Source organism: Cibotium barometz, chromosome 2, assembly GCF_041138505.1.
Source record: "Cibotium barometz isolate CiBa-2024 chromosome 2, ASM4113850v1, whole genome shotgun sequence".
In the NCBI taxonomy this organism is placed as follows: Eukaryota; Viridiplantae; Streptophyta; class Polypodiopsida; order Cyatheales; family Cibotiaceae; genus Cibotium; species Cibotium barometz.
In genome coordinates, this window is record NC_141047.1 from 23,198,093 (window position 1) to 23,220,279 (window position 22,187).

The window sequence follows — 22,187 nt, forward strand, 5'->3', positions numbered from 1 at the left end:
AATTTTTAGCCTCTTGAACAAGATTAATCACCCTTAATGCTAAAAACCAGTCCATTAAGAGAAATTAGTCAAATTTAAGAGTTTTTTGATGGTTTTAAGAAATTTTTTTAGAGATTAAGCTACTCCTAATGCTTGCTGACACTCTAATCCAAACAATTTCAACAAAAAACTCACAATTAAACTAAAATTAATGATCTTAGATCTATGTTTAAACTAAAGAGAGCTAACATTCACTAAGAAATGCATTCTCTTGCATTGTTTGATGCAATGGATGCAAACTAAGCCTAATACAAACTATGTGCAAGCCCTAAGAACATGAAAAAACATAAAAACAACAACCAAAACAACAAATTAATCTAAAAATTAAGTAAATTCTTTTCAAAAACAAAAAAGAGAGCTTTTCTACACCAAATCTCACACAAATCACCCCATTAAATCCACATCTTTTTCATGGAAAACCATTAATCAAGATAATGGGCAATGGATTATGCATAGATTAGAGACAAAACGATGGAAAAAGCCAAGGGATGGCTCCCCGACAGCGGTGCCAAAAATGTTAAGACTCACTCACCCTAACCCTCCTTGAAACACATCCAAAAAGAGCTTACCTGCTGGTGAACCGCAACTATCGTGAGGATCTTTCCAATGGTCGAGCTCGTAACCCTTGAGGTCTCCAAGCTCTACAACTCCTTGAGAAGCAATTCCATCGCGTCTCGCGAGCGTTGTCACACCGTCGCGTTGCACTATGAGTCCTCCTCCCTCCTCTCACCCTCACTTCACTCACACACACTCACTAGCATGCATTAGGAAGAGAGATTAGCAAGAGCAAGACTCAATTACACAATGGGAGAGTATGTTGTATTATGAGAGAAATACACTTATATACATGGCAATAAGTGTTCACACACACTTAAACTATGGCCGGCCGGACACTTTAGGCTCATAAGAGGCCTAATGCTATTACAATGACTACTCTCATAATATATCCATGAAGTACTTTACTCAGGACTTCATCCTATCTTTCTACCATACGCTCTTAAAGTGGGAATTGCCATAAATACTCCGTCACACCATTATGGGCGCCCATCCAAGTTGTAGCTTTGGAAACTATTGCTTGATATCTTAAATGTATGACCCTTTGGTGTATCTATCGTGACTCCTTGATGTAAGATAATGGCGGTAGCTCTTGTTAATCCTAGAATTGGATTAACAGTGATCGCAATGTGAAGTTTATGGGTATATTTTGGCGTACATTGTTTGATAGCATGGGCACTAAGTTGACTCCTAGTATGGCCTATCATCCAAAAATCGATGGTCAAACTGAAAGGGTCAATAAGTGGCTTGAGACTTACTTGAGGCATTATTGCTATGAAATGCAACATGCATGGGACGATTGGTTGCATTTGGCGGAGTTTGCCTACAATAGCAACTATCATAGTAGTATTGGAATGTCACCTTTTGAGGCTATGTATGGCTACAAGGTGCATGTATTGATCATAGCATTCAAGCAAGAGAATGAAAATCCACATGTAAGGAAGGAAGTGGAAAGAATCCAAACTCTTTTGCAAACATGCAAAGAGAACATCAAGAAGTCTCAAGAGAAGATGAAGGATTATGAAGATGCACATTGAAGGCCATTGGAATTCAAAGAAGGGGACTTTGTGTTCTTGAGGATACCTAAGACTCAATATGGATCTCTCAAAGGTAGTACCAACACAAAGCTTGCACACCGTTATTATGAGCCATACAGAGTATTGAGAAGTGTTGGTGAAGTGGCTTATCAATTGCTACTTCCATCTACTACAAGAATACATGATGTCTGTTGGGCCGGAAGCGCAAGTATTGGATGAGCTCCCACCCATGAGTGAAGAGGGCATAGTGGAGTACATTCTCAAGAAGGTGTTGGAAGAAAGAGAGAAGGTGTTGCGCAACCGCACTTTGTGTGAATACCTTGTCAAGTGGAAAGGTTTACCTCAAGATGAAGCAACATGGCAGCCCACCTCTATGTTGGAGGGGATGGAACACCTTTTGGATGCATCCGAGGTGCATTCTTATTTTATGTTTCTATACAAGATGATAGCGATGCATACGTACAATTGTAATCTATTCTAGATGAGAAAAGAGAGTGGCAATTCTCTAGTTTTCAACCCAAATCTCATGTGTAATGGTTTCAAAAGTATCATCAATCCATGTTTGGAGAAATTACATTTTGTTTTAATGTTTAAAAACTTTTTAAACTTCTTTGTGCTACCACATTCAATTTCGCATATTAAATATAGTTTCATGTGTGCTTGTGAATAATATACTTTCTTTGTGCATTGTGTTTTGCTAGATGAATAAAGGAGGTGAGATCCAAGCCATAAAAAAGATAGTAGCATTAGCTACAAGAAGAAGAGGGGGAAGGAAAAAGGGGTCTCCACTAAGCCAAGCCTCTATGAGTGGAGGTGCCTTGGAGGAGGCTGCTGAAACTACGGCCATTGAGGGTGTCCACACTCCTCATGTTGATGATGTGGGGCAAGGTGCTTTGCTGCGATTGTAGGTGAATTTTAGGGGAGTGAAGATGTGCAAAGTGAGGAACATGAGGTTAGTTATCTTGACCTCCAATTGACAAGTGGAGGTGATGTGATTAAAAAGTGCAAGCTTGTGGAGTTCAACCAATGTTCTCGAGTTCCTTTGTGTAGATTGATCACTTATGCCCGTGTGAGAGGATTGAGAAATGGTGTATCAGGGACAATGAAAGGGAAAGATATGATAAGATGTATAAAGTTGTGTGCTCCAAATTACCAAAGCCTATGAAAAGGGACGAATTTATGTACATGGTATCTACCAAGTAGGAAATATATGGTTCAAGCATGGTGAACCATTCTTCCAAGCCTTATTTTCATTTAATGGTGAATGTGTCACTTATGTACAACTTAAGAAATGGCTTCGCAATTGGGAGTCCTACTTCTATGCATTTCCTTGTGGAGATAAAGGTAAGGTGGAGATAGTGACTTCACATTTCATAGGCAAAGCTAGATCTTGGTGGTTGTTGCAAACAACGCATAAGCATGTGTGGTGTTGGGAGAGTTTAGTCTATGAAGTTGTGTAAAGCTTTGTGACTATCCACCATGAGCAAATGACCTTCAGAGTAAGATGCATGACACTTCTACATGAGGAGTCTTTGTCTAGGCATGTCGAGGAGTATTGGTATCTTTTTTTGTGTTGGACTTCCAAGGAGAAGGAAGACATAGATAAACTTGTGCAAAAACTAGACAAAAGTTTCATGTAAGTGGTCCAATGCATTATGGAGAGTGATGATGACATTGTCATAGATAAGATCCTAGTGTTGGTGGGACTTTTACACAAGTCAACTTTATCTTTTATTGGGCAATCTACAAGGAGTTCACTTCAGTCCATACCTTCTATTGGAAGCCACTCTTATGAGAACACTACAAGGCTTTCACTTCAGTCCATACCTTCTATTAGAAGCCACTCTTATGAGAGAACACTACAAGTGGAATCAAGACAAGGAGAATTAATGGAGGATATCCTTTGTGCATTTTATTATCTCGATCCAAGAAGATACATAAATTATTTACATCAAGTGGAGTTTGTCTACAATGCCTCTAATCATCACAGTGTTGGTATGAGCCCATTTAAGTCATTATACATGGAAGAATGCCTTACACCCTTAACTTGGTCTAACCCTATGAGATCAAGATTGAAGTTTCTTCTAACCATATACTTGATGAGATGGAGTTATTTGTGTCATGCCTTGGTTTACCTCTTAATTTGAGTGGGGATGGAAGGGCTATTATGCATTCAATTTTGGATGATGGTGGCTTTACAAAGAGAAAAAGATATCCATTCACTCTTGCATTCGGTCAATGCATGGATTATGATTATGTGAGGCTTTATAAGCACCTTTATGAGAGTTAAAGTGGACAAGAAACTTGTTGTAATTTTTAAAAAGAAAGATGAGAAGAAACCATACATGTATTAATGCAAAGATTTGGATTTCATCTTGAGTTTGGATTACACCTCTACACTAGTGGATCATTTTTTTGCAGATTTTATGGATGATGTCTTAGACTTTGATGACAGTATTGGAAGTGAAAATTCATGCATTGATGTAGATGATGATGACACGTGTTAAAAACCATGTTGATGAAGTGACACTCTATGATAATGCATTGTATGACCCTTAACTTGGATGAGGAGTGGACGATCCAAGACAATGCATTATATGAGCCTTACTTGGATGAGAAGTGGATGATCCATGACAATGCATTATATGAGCCCATTGGGATGGAGGTTACACATGAGGATGATTTTATTAAGATGATGAGAAAATTTCATTTGATATGGAAGTCCCATCACCTAATGGTTTAGGAGTTCATTTCAGTTTTCAGAGCTTCTATAAGCGGCAACTCTTCTTGTGGGGAGACTCCAAGGGATGGAAGAGATGATGTGGATTACAAGGAGGTCTCTTTGTACACAATGGGTGCTATTAATGCATTTGTGGACGGATTTGGACATGTGTGTATAACGATGAGATACAAGAAGAGAAAATGCATGGTTCTCTTGTTGAGGAGAGTGACATTGATTGTGAGGCATATGAAGAGGACTATTTTAATGAAGATGGCATTCATGAAGATATTGGTAGTGATGAAAGTCAAGATGCATATGAGGTTAGTGAGATTGAAGATACAAATTTTGAAGACTATTAAGATCACGATGTAGATGCTGTTGAGGGTTCATATGATTATGATCCTTATGTTGATGGTATATACATTGATGATGCCTATGCTTATGATCCATATGTTGATGATATATTCATTGATGATGCCTATGGGTATGGTCCACATGTTGGTATCTATGGGGGCGATGCATATGCTAGTGAGGATATCACTTTGGAAGACCATGGTGATCTTTATGGAGTTCCTTTTGATCTAGGTGGTCTTTATGGAGTTCCTTTTGATCTAGGTGGTCATTTGGACTCTATATAAAGGGTGCCAGGTTTACATGTAGACACATTTTTTGCCATAGAAACAAAGTGCCTAAAACATGTAAAAACCTCTGACTTTGCCTTCAATGGTGGATACATATAGGTATTCCTGGAGTAGTTACCGATAAAAGTCACAAAGAAAGTAGAGATACCCTTCGATCGATGTTGTCCTCGTGGGACCACATACATCACCATGTATAAGCTATAATCTCCAGCCTGGAGTAGTTACCGATAAAAGTCACAAAGTAGACATATCCTCCAATCGATGTTGTCCTTGTGGGACCACATACATCACCATGTATAAGCTGTAATCTCTAGACAACCTTAACTGATCCATCTTTTGGGAAATATACATGTTTGACAAGGGGGTCTCAAGCGTTGGCAACTCTAACACCATTTGAGCACCATCTCTTATCTTTTAATGCACAGAACAATAACAAATATGACCACTTGGCCTGCCCTATCAATGGTAGAGATTGATAAAAAGTTCTTTTTAATGCTTGGCACAAATAAGACTTTTGAGAGAGTGATTATCCCACCATTTTCCATAGTCAGAACTACCTTACCAAGTCCTTTTACTAGATACAAGGAGTTGTTTACACATGTAATTGTGCCTCCTTGAGGAGAAAACTCAAGTGAGGAAAATAAATCACGCTGAGAAGTAATGTGCTTGCTAGCACCACTATAAAAGTACTAGACATGCTGATATGTCACACACATGCATACATCATGGTCAAAAGGATCATAACTTCGTTGACTCCTTTTCAAGCACTTGGTGTTGATGCATGAGCCACAGCCATGCTTGACTCTTTCTTCTTCTACTGTAATGGCCTCGCTTTCAACAATAGCTAGCTTCTTAGGCTTCATAACCCCCTTTCTCGGTATCCTTTCTAGAAGATTGGGCTGATTTTGCCTTTGACTTATAGAGCCACTGTGATAGCTACCTCGAGAACATTTTTTACCTTTACCTTTTTGACTGCAACAAATGCATGATCTCCCACACACATACTAGGTTAGTTTTGCAAAGATTTCTCTTCTTTTGCAAGAGCATTGCAACCACTCATTAAAAGTAAGGGCATTGGAGTTACCCTTCATCATGAGGAGCTAAAGTGTAGATGCAAAACCCTGGTGTGAATTTGGTAGAGCTATGAGAACAATGGATGCCAAACAATTGTCTGCCTAGGCCTTAGTACATACTAGTTGCTCCCTGAGATCTTTAAGCCTTATGAGGAAGTCATCCATTAAATCTCCCTCATTCATGTGCTCAGACTCTAACTTCTTGAGCAAGTAGGCTAGTTGTGCCTTGTTACGCACCTCATAAAGCGCAGTAAGCACATCCCAAGCATGCTTCATAGTTTTACATGAGCAAATATGAGGAATAATGCTCCTTTTCATTAAAAGTGCCCCTAATGCATGTGCCTATGTACCCTTGCCATCCCCCCTGGCTTGTTTTACTAAGGGAGGTGTGGAGGCGAATGTGACAGTTACATCAAAACTTGTATCACCATCCAAAGTACTTGTACTATGCTATTGTGCTTGCGAGATAGGGCATACCTTGATGCCAATAATAACATTCTAAAATCCTTTGGCAAAGATCAATACATGATGCATTATATAGGACCACAGTGGGTAGTTGGTCCTATAAAGCTTATGGTCAATGAAAAGCATCCCAAATACATCATTTCCTGGTCATTTTTCCTATAAATAACTAATCTCTAACACATAATGCAAATATCTAAACTACATGTAGGTACTGTCAATGCCCACTGAATCCAATCGATATGGCTATAGATCATTAATAAGAAAGGAGACATGCAAAGTGTATGAAAAATTATAGTGTAGAGTGTGGAAATGATACTGTAGGAATGGAAAAATCGATGATAATGTTAATGATGGTGTTGAAGCTATTGAAGATGCGATGTGGAAGATGACGACGGCTTTGTCTACACACCAAATGTTGCTTTTGCTATGAAGAATACCCAAAATCAAACAAAAATATTTTGAATTGACAATCCCCTAAGATGCTTGATGAAAACCTTAAAGGATATGAAGGAGCCTTGAAAAGTGCAAAACACTTCAAAACGTGCAAAAAAAAACTATTAATGTAGGGTATACCTTTTCCACCTAAGAGGATAGCTCAATATAAGATAATCAAAAGAGAAACTCTGAGAGAAGATGACAAGGGGTTGAGAGCCAAGAGAACCTACATTGATACCAATTGTTGGAGTGGAGATCAAAGTAGCAACAAGCAAGAAGAGGCAAGAAGAGATAGACGGACGCACAACCCTCAAAGTAGATTGATGAGAGTGAGTGAAGTACAAGTGAAGTGTGATAAGGTCACTTACACACACTCATAAGAGTGCGTACATATGCTTGAAGGGAAAAACCTCCTAAGGAGGAAAAAAGTGTCTGGCCCATTATTAGCCTACATCCACACATCATTGCCATATAAATAGTTACACAAATTGTGTAACGTATGATAATGTTGTGTGGATGCACTTCATTTTGGATATTTTGGCCCACAACTTCTGAAGGCTACTTTCAATGTGTTGAAGTTGCCTTTCTCTTTTGGCTTTAATAATCTTAAACACTAGCTAGCCTTGTTGTCTAGGCATAAATCAAAGGCTCAAATCTTTCAAGGTCATATTATCTCCAAATATTTCAAAAATTTACTACAACTCAAGGGTTGAATGAAATCACTGATACCATTAAATTTCTTCATTAGTTTAGAGATGTGGACCAATTTGAGGTTTTGAATTTAGAATACATGTTGCTAGCTCCAACTCCATGCACACTTCCTTTCATTTAGCTTGTGCCATCATTAGTATACATGCCATGTGGAACGGTGACTTGGAAACCCCACTGCCACATCATCAATCCATGTAACAAAAGCTTGACGTCCAAAATAAAATCCCCCCTTCATGCATGCCAAACTTTAAAAGTAATGACACATACCAAGTTTTGAATAAAAGCCCCCTTTATGCATACCAAACTTTAAAAGTAATGCCACATACCAAGTTTTGAATAAAACTCCCCATTTATGTATACCAAAATTTATAAAGTAATGCCTCCACATATACCAAGTTTCAAACACTCTACTGTCCATGTGAAATGTGACACCAACTAATAAACATAGGCAACCCTATCAGCAGATGGTAAAATTTGATCAAAAAATTTACAACCACTAGAAAACATCGTGATTGTGCTTCTCTCTTTGTTAGATCTTGTTGCAAAGAACAAAGAACGAAGAATGAAGAACGAAGATAGAAATAATTGAATATGCTCAAATAAAATATTGGTTTTGAAATAGATTGAAATGAAAAATCAGCATAATACTTATTAAGATATAGAGCACTTGGGCAACTTCTATATAGGAAGTTGAGCATATTGTGGCTAATGCTTATTTTCCCCTCCATGCTTGGGCATTACACTAGTTAGGGAGATTGTATGATAGTGAAGCTTGCCATCAAGCCAGACCATTAAATATCACAGTAAAAAGTTCTCTAATGGCAAGCTTTAGGTCACATCAGCCCACAATCATGTAAGCTTCTATCTTTGATTGTAAGTAGCCCAAAGGTGTAAGAGACTAGGATTATGTTAAAACTAGGTTAGCTAACATGGAGTGCTTCACGTACATGGATCTATAATCAACACTCTATAAATATAGTGCCTATATTGATTCAATGAAAGAGGTCTTCATCATGCCATCATTATCATTATATTTTAAAAGTTTCTTTGCTAAGTTGTAAAATTATCTAAATGGTGTCTACACGTATTTGGCAACACATACTATGAGAAAACCAGTAAATAAGGCTAAACATATGTAAAAGATCTAGAACTAGTAGTCAATTTTCTCTTGTTTGTAATGAGCAATTTGTGTAATAGATTGAGTGTATTTCTCTCGACTCGCTCTCCCTTGTAACTCGCTCTACTCACTTGAACCATTTGTGCAATAGGTTGACTGTGTTTCTCTCTATCGCTCTCCCTTGTAACTCTATGGTAGTATGTGTCTACTCTCTCTCCCATCATGCAACTCGCTAGTATGTGTGAATATGTTGATGTTAGGATTTGCAATCCATTAGATTATGTATTCCTCGTCTTGTGTTCTTCCTTGGTCTTCTCCATTCTCTCTTCTTATGCATCTAAGAATCGCAATGGAAGCTTGGAAGCTTGAAGCAACCACACAAGATTTGGCTTCATTGAATCACAACACCTACAACACAAGGTACTACCTCGATGTGACGGGTGTGGTAAGTTCACTTGAGGAGTGAGCTCTCGCCAATATGAGGGCTGAACGATATGTTTGGCTTTGTGGTAAGTGTGGTAAGTTCACTTGAGGAGCGAGCTCTCGCCAATATGAGGGTTGAGCGGTATGTTTGGCTTTGTGGTAAGTGTGATAAATTCACTTGAGGAGAGAGCTCTTGCCAATATGAGGGTTGAACTATATGTTTAGCTTTGTGATAAGTTTTCCAATGACCTTGCTCTAGCAATAATCTCTAACAATATAATAAATAGATTTGGATTAGGCGAATTTGTACTCCTAAACCTAGAACCATTTTGGCTATAAAACCTGCACCCCCTTGAAATGTGCTCAATCTTTTTGGCTATAGTTCTTCAAAATTTACCTTTATAATTCACTAAAAATAAAAATGTGCAATGCTAATTTTGCCATGTTTATGAAATTTTACCTAAAAAAAGACACTAGCCATGTATGAAAGACACATAGTAGTCACAACCTCCCATAAACACTACCTTTGTTGGGCCCCATATATCTTTATGTATAAGCTCTAATGGCTTTTTACTACTTGTTGCATCCTTTGGAAAAGACTTCCCTACGTGCTTGCCTAGTTGGCATGCTTCACCACATACATACAATATCCCAAGCAGCTTGAAATTTGGGCCTATGTATGCTTTCATGACTAGCTGTCTTATGCTAAGTTTCTAAATCTAAAAATGTCCTCATAAATCACTTCATTGATTTCACACATGCATGCATCCATTTGGAACATCCTTCTAACCCTTATGCCTACTGCCTTTGAAGTTTTACTCTACCTTTTTCATATCCTCCTCTATCTATATGGCTTAGTTGACCAGTTGACCTTGATACCCAACCCCTTGCTAGTTGCACCAACCTTGGATACATTTAGCATTTCGTTGCCCGAATGTGTGTTGACCTCTAACATCTAGCATTCCCTCTACAATTGCCTATTCAAAATTCTTGTTTAAAGTTCTTGTTGGGTGAGGCAACATATGCCAATCTCATATCCTCATTAAAATGAGCAATTAGGTGAGCTCCTAGAATGTGGGGTACTTGTCTCTTAAGGTAATTCTTGCTTAGAGCTTACAAAGTTACCAAGATGATGTCATCATCTTTAACCAAATTGCTCTCTCATTTTCAAGATATAATCATTCTTCTTTTAAACCCCATGCAACTCTTGCTTGAGCTGATTGTTTTTGGCCTTTATGGATATCTTTTGGCCTTTGTGGAATCTTGCAATATTTTATATGCCCCCAATCATAGAATCACACATAGAACTCCCAATTTCATGCATCACTTGGCTTAAACTTTTGTTCCAAACCCTTATGCTTCATCTCCTTCTATGGCTCCTCTCATATGAACATGCTCCATAGTTTATTGCCTTCTTGTAGGAAGCTAAACATTCTTATCTAACTTCTCTCAAGACATTGAGCTTGAACGCTTTGCCATGTTCCCACTTGTGACACTTCAAGTACAACCCTATTTTTACCAAGATACCAATAAACTTTTGCAAGACCCAAAACATCCATGATTGATACCCTTTATACTAATCTTTTGGGCTCAACACCTAATGTGGTATCTACATCAATAGTTTTCAAATATATCTAGAAATAATTAGAGCTAATAGCCCTTTCTAGATGGCTTCTATTGGCCTTCCCAAATGGTCAAAACTGGAGGATAAGTTTTGCACACCTGTATCCTCAATGTAATTCAACAACATGTTGATGTAGACTAGGTTACCACCACTTGATTTTTGGGTCCAGATTAAGGTTTTTGATTGTGTTCCAGTCTTGATATGATGAAGAGGAGACGACAAGCATTGAATTGACATTAACTTGAAAAACTTACAGTTTGTACTCTAGATCCAATGTGGATCTCTTATGAAATATAGTCTCTACTATATTAAGGTTTTTTATTGTGTTCTAGTCTTAGTTTGATCAAGAGGAGAGCACAAGCCTTAACTTGATACTCACATAAAGAAACTTACGGTTTGTACCCTAGATTTAATGTGGTTCTCTTAGGAAACATAACCTTTACTACAATGTTCAAATTAATGCAACAGTAGAGTCACATGAGATTGGGGTTTTCATAAATGAATTAGAGAAAAATAATTCACATGGAGATGACTAAGGAGATCCTCTTATTCTTATGATTCAATCCTTACATTTTTATAATTGGATAAAACATAGAGATAACTAAGGAGCCACTCTTATTCATATTATTCAATCCTTACATTTCTAGAATTGGATAAAATATAGAATTGGCATGTATGCTCACTTGTGTAATAAAGCTAGTGTTTGTCAAATTGTTAATGTGATTGGCAACAAGTGCCCAAATATGATATACAACCAACCCTTGATTATGGGTGGTAAACACACACACACACACACACACACACACACACACACACACACATGCAGATATGCATGCTTGCACGCATGCACCCCCACACACACATACACACACATGCCCTGCCCCCCCACACACAACCCCCCCCCCCCCCCCCCCCCCCAAATGTGAGGCCCATGATATGAACTACAATCCTATAATGTGGACCATCTAGTTAGGCATGGATGCCCATGCTCAACATATCTTAAAAGTAGCATGTCTAAAGATAGGTAATGCGTGCCCAAATTGAAAGAACATCTTTTGGTGGATGTAGGATGCCCAACCATGTTCATGTGCTCATGTGCACCCACCCACACACACACCCCAATGTGAGGTCCATGCTATGAACTATGATCCTATAATCTGGACCATCCATTTGGGCATGGATGCCCATGCTCAACATATCCTAAAAGTAAAGATAGGTAATGCGTGCCCAAATATAAAGAACATCTTTTGGTGGACGTAGGATGCCCAACCATGTTCATGTGCTATGAACCATGTGAACTAGCATCCCCTCACGTGCTAGGGGTGTTTCCCATGTCTAGTGCTAACTCCTAATCACATGTGGTCGTGTGTTTTATGTCTAGTACTAACTACCTATCACATGCGACCATGTGTCCCATGTCATCTAGTTGTGACATGATAAGGTGAAAATAGACATACCTGGCCATGTTGTGACTTCATATGTTGGGTCATAAGGGGACATCAAATAGCTTGGGCAATTTTGGCATTTGGGTGCCCAAACATGGTTGCTCCTCATAAAGGGGGCTTTGCAAATACTAACTAGATTCTCTATCAAAGCAATATATTCTTTTTTTTTTTGGGACATGCCTTGCAAAGGTAGCCAATTGAGTGTAGTCCACTTTCTATTTTGTCGAAGTTAGAAAGGTCTTTTGTTTAAATGCGGTTCTCAAATCTAATAATCAAAGGTCCCTCCCTATTCATATAACTATTTTTTAATTTAATACATTTGATTGTAATTAGCAATCTCTCTCTCTCTCACACACACACACATTTTTTAATTTAATACATTTGATTGTAATTAGCAATCTCTCTCTCTCTCACACACACACACACATTTTTCAATTTAATACATTTGATTGTAATTTGTAATCTCTCTCTCTCTTTCTCTCCCTTATTCTCATACTGACGCCCTTGCCAACCCCTCAGTTTGAAAGTTCAAACCCCACCCCACCTACCCCTCCTTTCTCTCTCTCTCTCTCCATTTTTTTTCTTCATCAAGGAAGGCCGAGTTTTCTCTCTCTTCACTATGTTGAGGGTTCTCTTTCTCTTCACAATGTTGAGGGCGTGCGCGAGCTGTAAGGTAAGAGCTAAGAAGCATGGCCCAAGCCTTTTAGAGGAGGGTTCAAGCCTTTTAGAGGAAGCCTCCAAGGCGTACATCTTAGCGATAGTTTTATCAAGCTGTGCTTGCGTGTGTAAGTAGCAACAAGACCAAGCTGATTGGTCAACATGGTCGTTTTTTGAAGCAGGGGGAAAGAGAGACCGTTGGATGAAAAGCAAATCCAACGGTATTGACAGTGTAAAGCTCAGATCGATCCCCGAAAGAAGGTTATGAGGCGTGGATTGTGACGAGATCGGACGGTTTGCAGTCATCGTCTTCAGGGAGGCCCTTATAAAAGGGAGATAGAAGCAGTGCAGGACTAGCTTATTGGCGTGTGCTCTCTATTTTGTCTGGTTTTTCCTTATTGAAACCCTGCAGCAGCTATGTCCGGGCGGGGAAAGGGTGGCAAGGGGCTGGGGAAGGGCGGTGCCAAGAGGCACCGTAAGGTTCTGCGCGACAACATCCAAGGGATTACGAAGCCGGCCATCCGGAGGCTGGCTCGTAGAGGTGGCGTGAAGCGTATCAGTGGCCTCATCTACGAAGAAACTAGGGGTGTACTCAAGATCTTTCTGGAGAATGTGATCAGGGATGCTGTGACTTACACAGAGCACGCCCGCCGTAAGACTGTGACGGCCATGGACGTTGTGTACGCCCTCAAGCGCCAAGGGCGTACCCTCTACGGCTTCGGTGGTTAACATCCTTGCCTCTCTCTGCCGCCGGGTGTTTCTCAACACCACCATTACTCTGTTTTTATCATCTCTGGTGTAAAGTTGGATTACCAGTGTCTTGTCCCCATTTCTTTGAAGGGTGAAACTTAATTAGTAAGATTCCCATGGGTAGTGTTAACCCTGGTTTGTAGTGTAATTTTCTTGGCTGAAATTTAGAAATATCTTGAGGGTTCAAAATGTAGTACAGTGTTCTTGGCTGAAATTTTTGAAGTATCTTTATTGAAATTTATTGTTGCCCTTAATTCCAAGTGTTAAATTTTGTGTATTTTAGTTGTAAATCATGACAGTTGTATGGTTTCTAGTGAATTTATTTTAAGTCTAAATCTTGGTTATGCCTATGCATTGCCTTTAAAGGTTTGAAAAAAACATAGTTTTAACAGCAGTGCCCATCTTGTCCACACTCTTGTGCCCATAGGTAGTCACACAATTCCTCTCTTGGAGCATTGAAATCAATCATTGGTGCTTTTTATTAAACTAAAGCAGCTACATTGATTGGTGGAGTTCTTTGGTTTAAAGCCCACAAATTTGTCCTTTTTCTTGCATGTTTGGTGTGTGCTCTTGGGGTGTGGTGCACATGCTTGGATTTTCTTGTTTGTTATAGGTGGGTGTCCAGTATATTCCAATTAGGAGTTTCTTGTGTTAATTGTGCATGGACTATTAATCCTAGTTGTGGAGGGTTCATGTGGTTGCTAGGAGTAGCAATTGTAGCCTAGAAAGTTGCTGCTAACATAGAGGATTGGAATAAAAGTTGTCCAAAGCTGTGGTCACTTATCCTCTTCCACCAGTTGAGCTATTGTTGTGTTGATTAAAAAATTGTCCCTTAGGTTAGCGTTGTAAATTGTAAAATTTATTAAGAGAACTCTTAACATAAAATTTCTCAAAACAAGGAGTGTATTGTTTGCATTGTGTGTAAGGACAGCTCAAACCTACCAGGATCAATTCAAATGTAGCAGCGCGGTGTCCAACACGCAGAGAAAAAAAGAGAGCAGCAACCGCGAGTAAGGAGAGAGAAGCAACACAACGATTGACGACGTCCATAGCACCGACTTATTCTTCAACAGGCACAGCGTCGCAAGCAGTTCACAGCTGAGGAAAAGAAAAACCATCTTTTTTTCTTGTGGCTAAGGTATAAACCCAAGGCTATAAAGAGTCTTACATAAGAGACTTTTCACAATGGCTTTTTAAATTTGACTTTCTTAATAATATGGCACCAAAATATGTTTTTTAAAATCATTTTCATTAAATATATTTTGTGAGATTATTTAAGAATAAGTGTTTTCAAAGGTTTTATTTTCGTATATAATGAGTAATGCTTGAAAAAATCAATGAAATGATGATTGTATGGACAATGAAATGATGACCTTCCATATGGTTTCTATTTGCATGTATTCACTCATATCCTTTCTATTTAAGGTCTCACAATTCTTTATAAAAGGCCTTAAAGGGCATTTAACGAGTAGGAGAGAGAGAGAGAGAGAGAGAGGGAGGGAGGGGTGGGTGAAACTCATGTACTAAGGGTATATTAATGTATGCAACTTATACATAACTATTTACATGTGAAGCATTACACTTTTTTAACAAGATTAAGATGACTATATAATTCAAGTGATAATTAAATCTTTCTTGTTTTGGGACTAGACATTGATCTTCAGACATACTCAAATGCAAAGACCTTTCCACTCACCTCATTAATATCAAATGACAACCTTGTATGTGTTTGAAAAGTTTAGCAATGAAGGGTTTTATATTTGGCAAGTCAAGGTTATATTTTTGCCAATGAAGAAATTGTTATAGAGGATTCTTAGTGGATGAGAGAAGTGCTCAAAGGATAAAGGTAATGAAAAGAACTTAGCTAGCTATGTTGGGATGAGAAAGGATTAGTCCTAATTGCATTAGGGTTAGGTGATGGATCCATCACATTATTGTAAGATACATCTAAGGGTGCTTGGGATGAGTTAGAAAAAATGTTTGGAACCAAACAAAAGAATTTGTAAACAAGTTTAAATATATAATTCTTTGTCTTGGGATAGTGAATCTTTTTCAACATAGCTTTTAACAAAATGAAGAGTATAATGTAACAATTGGTGGACATTGGGTTACTTGGTGTAGAAGAAGAGGATGTCATAGCTATATTGCTAAAAAGCATGACACTAGTGGATTATGAGGATTAATCCACTTCGAGCGATTGAAACTGAGCAAGAAGCATTTCTGAGTGAGTGTAAAAAATCTAGCAAATGAATTGCCAATTATGATATTAAAACATACATTTTTCTGTGTTAAACATAAGAATCCAGCAGAGCTCAACTTTCTTATCAAGCAAGCATCCAAAAATATCATCTCTTTGGCTTCATTGTCACTTTTGACCTATGCAAGCTAGAAATATAGCTCAATCGCATATCAAAAATCGAAGTCTACACCATCAAACAAACAAACCTACATCTAACACTATAATAGAACTCACTTGTCTTCTCATATTCCTTATGAGTCCTTATAGAAGCATTTTCTTTATAGCTCCATATTACCCAGAGATTCATTGTAAAAATTAAAAATTCACTGTTGTGGAACACCTCAAAACAAGGTACATTCGATCTCAATACACTCTTCGCATAAATAGTTTACGAGGATTTCAAAAGACCAAATAACAGATAAACAGCCCAAACCCAAAACTTATTTTGTCCAACACCACAAAGTTAGACTCATTTGTTCTAATTATCCTTTTCCACAAGGGATTATGATGCTTCATTCAGCATTAAGAAATATTGTTAAGGCTTGGAATAGTTCCACCTTAGGCAGAGTAGCTTGATGCATGAAGGAATGAGTCTGTGCATCTAAATTGAGCACTTGTAGAGAGGAACACAAAGCAAGGTGTTTGCTCTCCCGCTCACAAGTGCAACGAGGGAGCTTTGAAATTGTGACCGAATAGTTCACACCCTTGGTTCGTGACCCTTTCATGTTAACATAAAATATGTGTGATTCATTGCACAAGGCGATTGCTTCTCGAACCAATTCAGTCGAGAGATTTTTCCCCTTTTTAATTTTTTCATTAAACTCCTTAGTCAACTTCTCCCTCCATCAAACTACCTTGTCGTCTGTATATTTAGGATGTACACCGCTGTCTGACCTCGGAGTGGTGTGGTGATCTCTTTGTTGATTGGAGGTTGAGCTTCCTCTCTCCAAACAAAACCACTTGCACGAAGATCTTTAATCTCAACGATGGTGAGGCTTGTCCCAATGGACAATTGGCCAAACGCTAGGAGCCGCGGACCAGGTGGCCCCAAGACCTTGGACGTATCCACAACCCATGAGTGTGTTGGTGGAGTTGTAGAACCATGTAAAAGTCAACTGCACCATCGGGATATCGATCGGTGACCCCAAAAACTAGGTGTAGGAACACTTGCATATGTGGACTTCCCAGAAGGATTGATCAATTTTTGACACCTCATTTTGCTCTCCGGTAATAATCCGAAACACGTGACCATGCTATGTGGTTCAGTTCTTCGAATAGCCCACATGGTCTTGTTGACATTTGCCTCCACATCCATACGGAATTGTCTTTGTGGAACACGTGGATCCACTTGTCGCTGATTCATTGTTATAGTCACTTACTCTAGCCTGTGACTATAATTCTCAAGAACAACACTACAATATTTAACACTGGCCGCACACTACATTATTCCCTAAGAACACGTTGCATCTCAGGAGAGTTAATGCCTGCCTCTTCCATTCTTGAATTAGCTTACGTCCGCACACTACATTATTCCCTATGAACACGTTGCATCTCAGGAGAGTTAATGCCTGCCTCTTCCATTCTTGAATTAGCCAAATCAACAAGCTTTTTACCAGAGGATGTGGCAACCTCCCCACTACTGTAGAACTTGTCTCGTATGCCCTCCAGTTGTGGATTAGTTCCCAAGTGTTTCCTGTAAGAAATGCATTGTAGTTCGAGCTTTGCAAAACTGCCAAGGGACAAGTCTGCACAGTAGCTTCATATACAGGGAAATGTGATTTTTGAATCCCACACTTGCTCTCATGCTAGAGCGCTTTGCCTCGGCCAAATTTGTTGTTGGCACAAACAAGCCGTAATCATTTTGTGTAAGAAACCATGTGTTACGTGTAGAAGCTCTTAGATGCTTCTTTTAGCCCTAACACCATCCAGAACATGCTGGTGCAAAAACGCAGACAGAAGGGAGGGTAGAGAGAGAGAGATAGCTAGAAATTCAGTATTTCATATGGTACAAAAAGGTACATAATTCCTTGCAGCCATGGGTTGCCTTCTGGAAAAGGTAGAAAACCCTAACTCTAGTCCTATGTCTAGACCCAACTCAAAAGGAGTTGAATGAATGAATCAATGAGCAAACATGCCTTTTATAGGCCTTTGATAGCTAGAGATCTGGCGCAGCCAACCGCGTGGACACTTACATCAATAATGCAGAACCCAACTTGTCTTATGTAGTCGACACATCCTTATCTTGTTTTCTATGCAGCCGACAGGTCCCTGTGTCCACTCCAGTCCATCCCTTGCCTAAACCTAAACTTAAATGCTCCAAAATATTTGGTTCTATAGTGAGTCTTTATAATGTTGCCTCCAGGATTAGCCTTAAGATTAGCATGTACATGTGTGTGAACATGACATCCCCCTCTACTAAACTTGATGACGGGATTCCAATCTGCTTCTTGGATTAATGTCATCATCCCATTCTATTCCCGGAGTCCCTCTGTCATCCTTCCTACTATAGCAACCTTTTCATTGAATACCCAACCCGGTCTCCAAATCCACTCTAACTCTCAAGAAGATCTATGCATCTGTTCCATTTCTCCATTCCGTTCTTGCCCTATCTCTAAACATCGTCTTGGTCTTCATTCCTAAGAAATGAGTCTAGCACTCTCACTCCACCCCTTGGAGGATCATCCTCCCTTGGAACCATTGCCTCAAAGCCTTTTCTGGCTCACAAGACTGCCATCTTCTTTGGGCTTTGTGGAACACCACCAACCAACCTCTTGGGAGCTCTTCCCTGTCTTGTGTTCCTTGCCTTGGGCCTCTTACTTGTGCAGTTTCCTGTGCCTTGGACCTATACACCTTCATATGGGACTTAACCGGTGTTTAGCCTTACTGAGCCTGATGCTTTGATACTAATGTTACATGCGAAAGCTCTGAGATGCTTCTTTCAGACCTAAATACCATCTAGAACATGCTGATGCAAAAACGCAGACAGAAGGGAGGGTAGAGATAGAGAGAGAGATGGAAATTCAGTGTTTCATATGGTACAAAAAGGTACATAATTCCTTGTAGCCATGGGCTGCCTTCTGGAAAAGGTAGAAAACCCTATCTCTAGTCCTATGTTTAGACCCAACTCAAAAGGAGTTGAATGAATGAATCAATGAGCACAGCTAGAGATCTGGCCGACTGCTGGTCGGCCAGCCGCGTGGACACTAACATCAATAATGCAGAATCTCTGAACACCGTCTTGGTCTTCATTCCTGAGAAATGAGTCTGGCACTCTCACTCCACCCCTTGGAGGATCATCCTCCCTTTGAATTGTTGCCTGAAAGCCTTTCTCGCTCACCACTTGTTCACTCAGGGGCCTTTTCAATAGTTCCTAGCTCATAGTACCTGGCAATATAATCACTTAAGAAAATCTAGATGGACTCTCCGTTTTGAAGATTAGCAAGATCAACCAACAGATCCATATAAAAGAGAAATGGACTCATCCGTTGTGAGGACCAACAAGGACAATCAACCAGATCCATGCTCGAGTTGACAACTCTAACACCTTGTTCCATTTTCTTCCTCGACGCACGCGTGGGTATCTTCGGCGACCGAGAGCCCAAGCACCGTATGGTCAGCACCCTCTAGGCTCCTTCGCAGGTCACCTAGTGCTTCACTCATAGGCCGCTTCCTTGGTCCCTCATCCATCGTACATGAAGCTCACCATTTAAATCGAACTGAGGCTGGTCAAGACCTCGGTCGACCTTGCTACGCGAAGCGTCCTCCGTTGACTCTCGGTTAGCTGTTGCAACTTTATCAATTAGGTCTCCACGACCTTATTCACAAGATGGTCAAAATGCTTTCCCAGCATTCTTGGCATAAAATAATCATTTAAAAACAGGTTTTATAAATACAATTTCTAACAAACTCTCATCTTTCCACATTGTTCCACATCATTTCTCGTTATTCCATATCCTTCTACATCAATTCAAATTGCTTATTCCACATCCAATCATATGTATTCCCATCGTCCTTCATCCATTCTCATCCAATCACATCATATTACATCTCATCACATCTATCCTCATCACATCTCATCCATTCACATCTACCCATATCCACATCACATCACATCACATCACATCCATTCACATCACATCTCATCCATTCACATCTACCTAGATCCACATCACATCACATTCATCCACCTTTCACATTACATCACATTTATTTATATTCATTCAGATCCACATCTCATCACATCACATCACATCATACTCACATCCATTTATATCTCATGATATCATATTCACATCGCATCACATCCATTTAGATATCATCACATCACATTCACATCCATCACATTCATTGCATCCACATCACATCACATTCATTCCACCCACATTATCTCACATCCACATCTCATTCTCATCCATTTACATAACATCACATCCTTTCACATATCATCACATCTCAATCTCATCTCATCACATTCACATCCACATCCATTTACATCACATCACATCTCATCCACATCTCTTCACGTCCACATCCACATCCATTTACATCACATCACATTCTTTCACATATTATCACATCTCAATCTCATCTCATCACATTCACATCCACATCCATTTACATCACATCACATCCCATCCACATCTCTTCACTTCCACATCCACATCCATTTACATCACATCACATCCCACCCACATCTCATCACATCCTATCACATCGCATTTACATCTTGTCACGTCCACTCACATCTTATCACATCCACTCACATCTTATCACATCGCATTCACATCTTATCACATCATATTCACATCTATTCATATTTAGTAACATTTTCTACTTTTCGATATCGATGATGGGACTTTTTTAAATTTCTGCCAATTGCTTGGTCTAGTTAAAGGTATATGCGGCCAGTGGGATGACAGGCTGTGTGACAGCCATTCTAGAGACTAGCATAGTTATAGCGTCAGCTCATTTAGTTGTGGGTTCACACTATAGAGAACCTTAGTATGTAGTTGGTTGAGTACCTTTTCATATGGTGTGTACTCTTATTTTTGTATATGGTGTGTTGAGTATTGTGAAGAAGAAGAAGATTTTTAGCCTCTCACCTTGTGTGTTCTCTTTTAGGGTTTTGTGAGTGTGTGTGTGCTTGCAAGAGCTCAAGCTCTCTTCTCCCCTGCATCTTTTCATGGTATCAGAGCGTGGTTCATGCTAAGAGCTGAGCTGTAAGCAAGAGAAGCATAGGAAGCGGTACGAGGGTAAGAGCTTCAACTACTCTTCCCTATTTGTGTTGGTGACTACACCCTTGTCGGGAGCTCTACGAGAGGCACCGGCAAACGATCTCTGATTGAGGAGCTTTCTTCGCGGGAGTAAAGCTATAGGGCATCTATACTATCCTATCGGACAAAAATTTTCAAAGGCTCCTTCGCAGGTGACCTAGTGCTTCACTCATAGGCCGCTTCCTTGGCCCCTCGTCCACTGTACCGGAAGCTCACCATTTTAACCGAACCGAGGCTGGTCAAGACCTCGGCCGATCTTGCTATGCGAGACGTCCTTCTTTGACTCTCCGTCAGTTGTTGTTGCAACATTTTCACTTAAGTCTCCACGACCTCATTCCACAAGATAGTCAAAATGCTTCCCTAGCATTCTTTACGTAAAATAATCTTTAAAAAACAGGTTTCACATACAAATACAGTTTCCAAGAAAAATTCCAAACTTTCCACATCATTTCTCATTATTCCATATTTTTTCACATCAATTCACATCACATCATTCTACATTAATTCACATCATCCCACATCATTCCACATCAATTCACATCATCCCACATCATTCCCACATTCATTCACATCATCCCACATCATTTCCACATTCATTCACATCATTCCCACATTCATTTACATCATTCCACACATCAATCCACATCAATCACATCAATCCACACATTCCACATCCTTCCACACATCACTCCACATCATTCCTCACATCACTACACATCATTCCTCACATCACTACACATCACCCCACATCATTCCTCACATCACCTACATCCTTCCACACATCACTCCACATCATTCCTCACATCACCCACATCATTCCTCACATCACTACACACATCACCCCACATCACTCCCCAAATCAATCCAATTTCCACAAACAAGATGGTCTTGCTTTGAGTGAATTAGGTTTTGATTATCAACTTTCCTTGATCTAGTTATCAAAATCCTTGTTCCACAGTCAACCAGGTTAAGAGTACAGTT

The 22,187-nt window shown here is 39.5% G+C and overlaps 1 protein-coding gene across 1 annotated transcript; it reads left to right on the forward strand.

Annotated features, from left to right (window-relative positions):
• The first annotated feature begins 13,290 nt into the window (after positions 1-13,290).
• Positions 13,291-13,808, forward strand: LOC147640829 (histone H4). The gene has a single exon (XM_086815894.1). The coding sequence runs from the start codon at positions 13,362-13,364 to the stop codon at positions 13,671-13,673; it is 312 nt and encodes a 103-aa protein (XP_086672020.1). The 5' UTR covers positions 13,291-13,361; the 3' UTR covers positions 13,674-13,808.
• The last annotated feature ends 8,379 nt before the right edge of the window (positions 13,809-22,187 follow it).

Bases quoted from the DNA above. Each gene is read 5' to 3' on its own strand.
- LOC147640829 (XM_086815894.1), top strand. From the start codon at position 13,362: ATGTCCGGGCGGGGAAAGGGTGGCAAGGGGCTGGGGAAGGGCGGTGCC.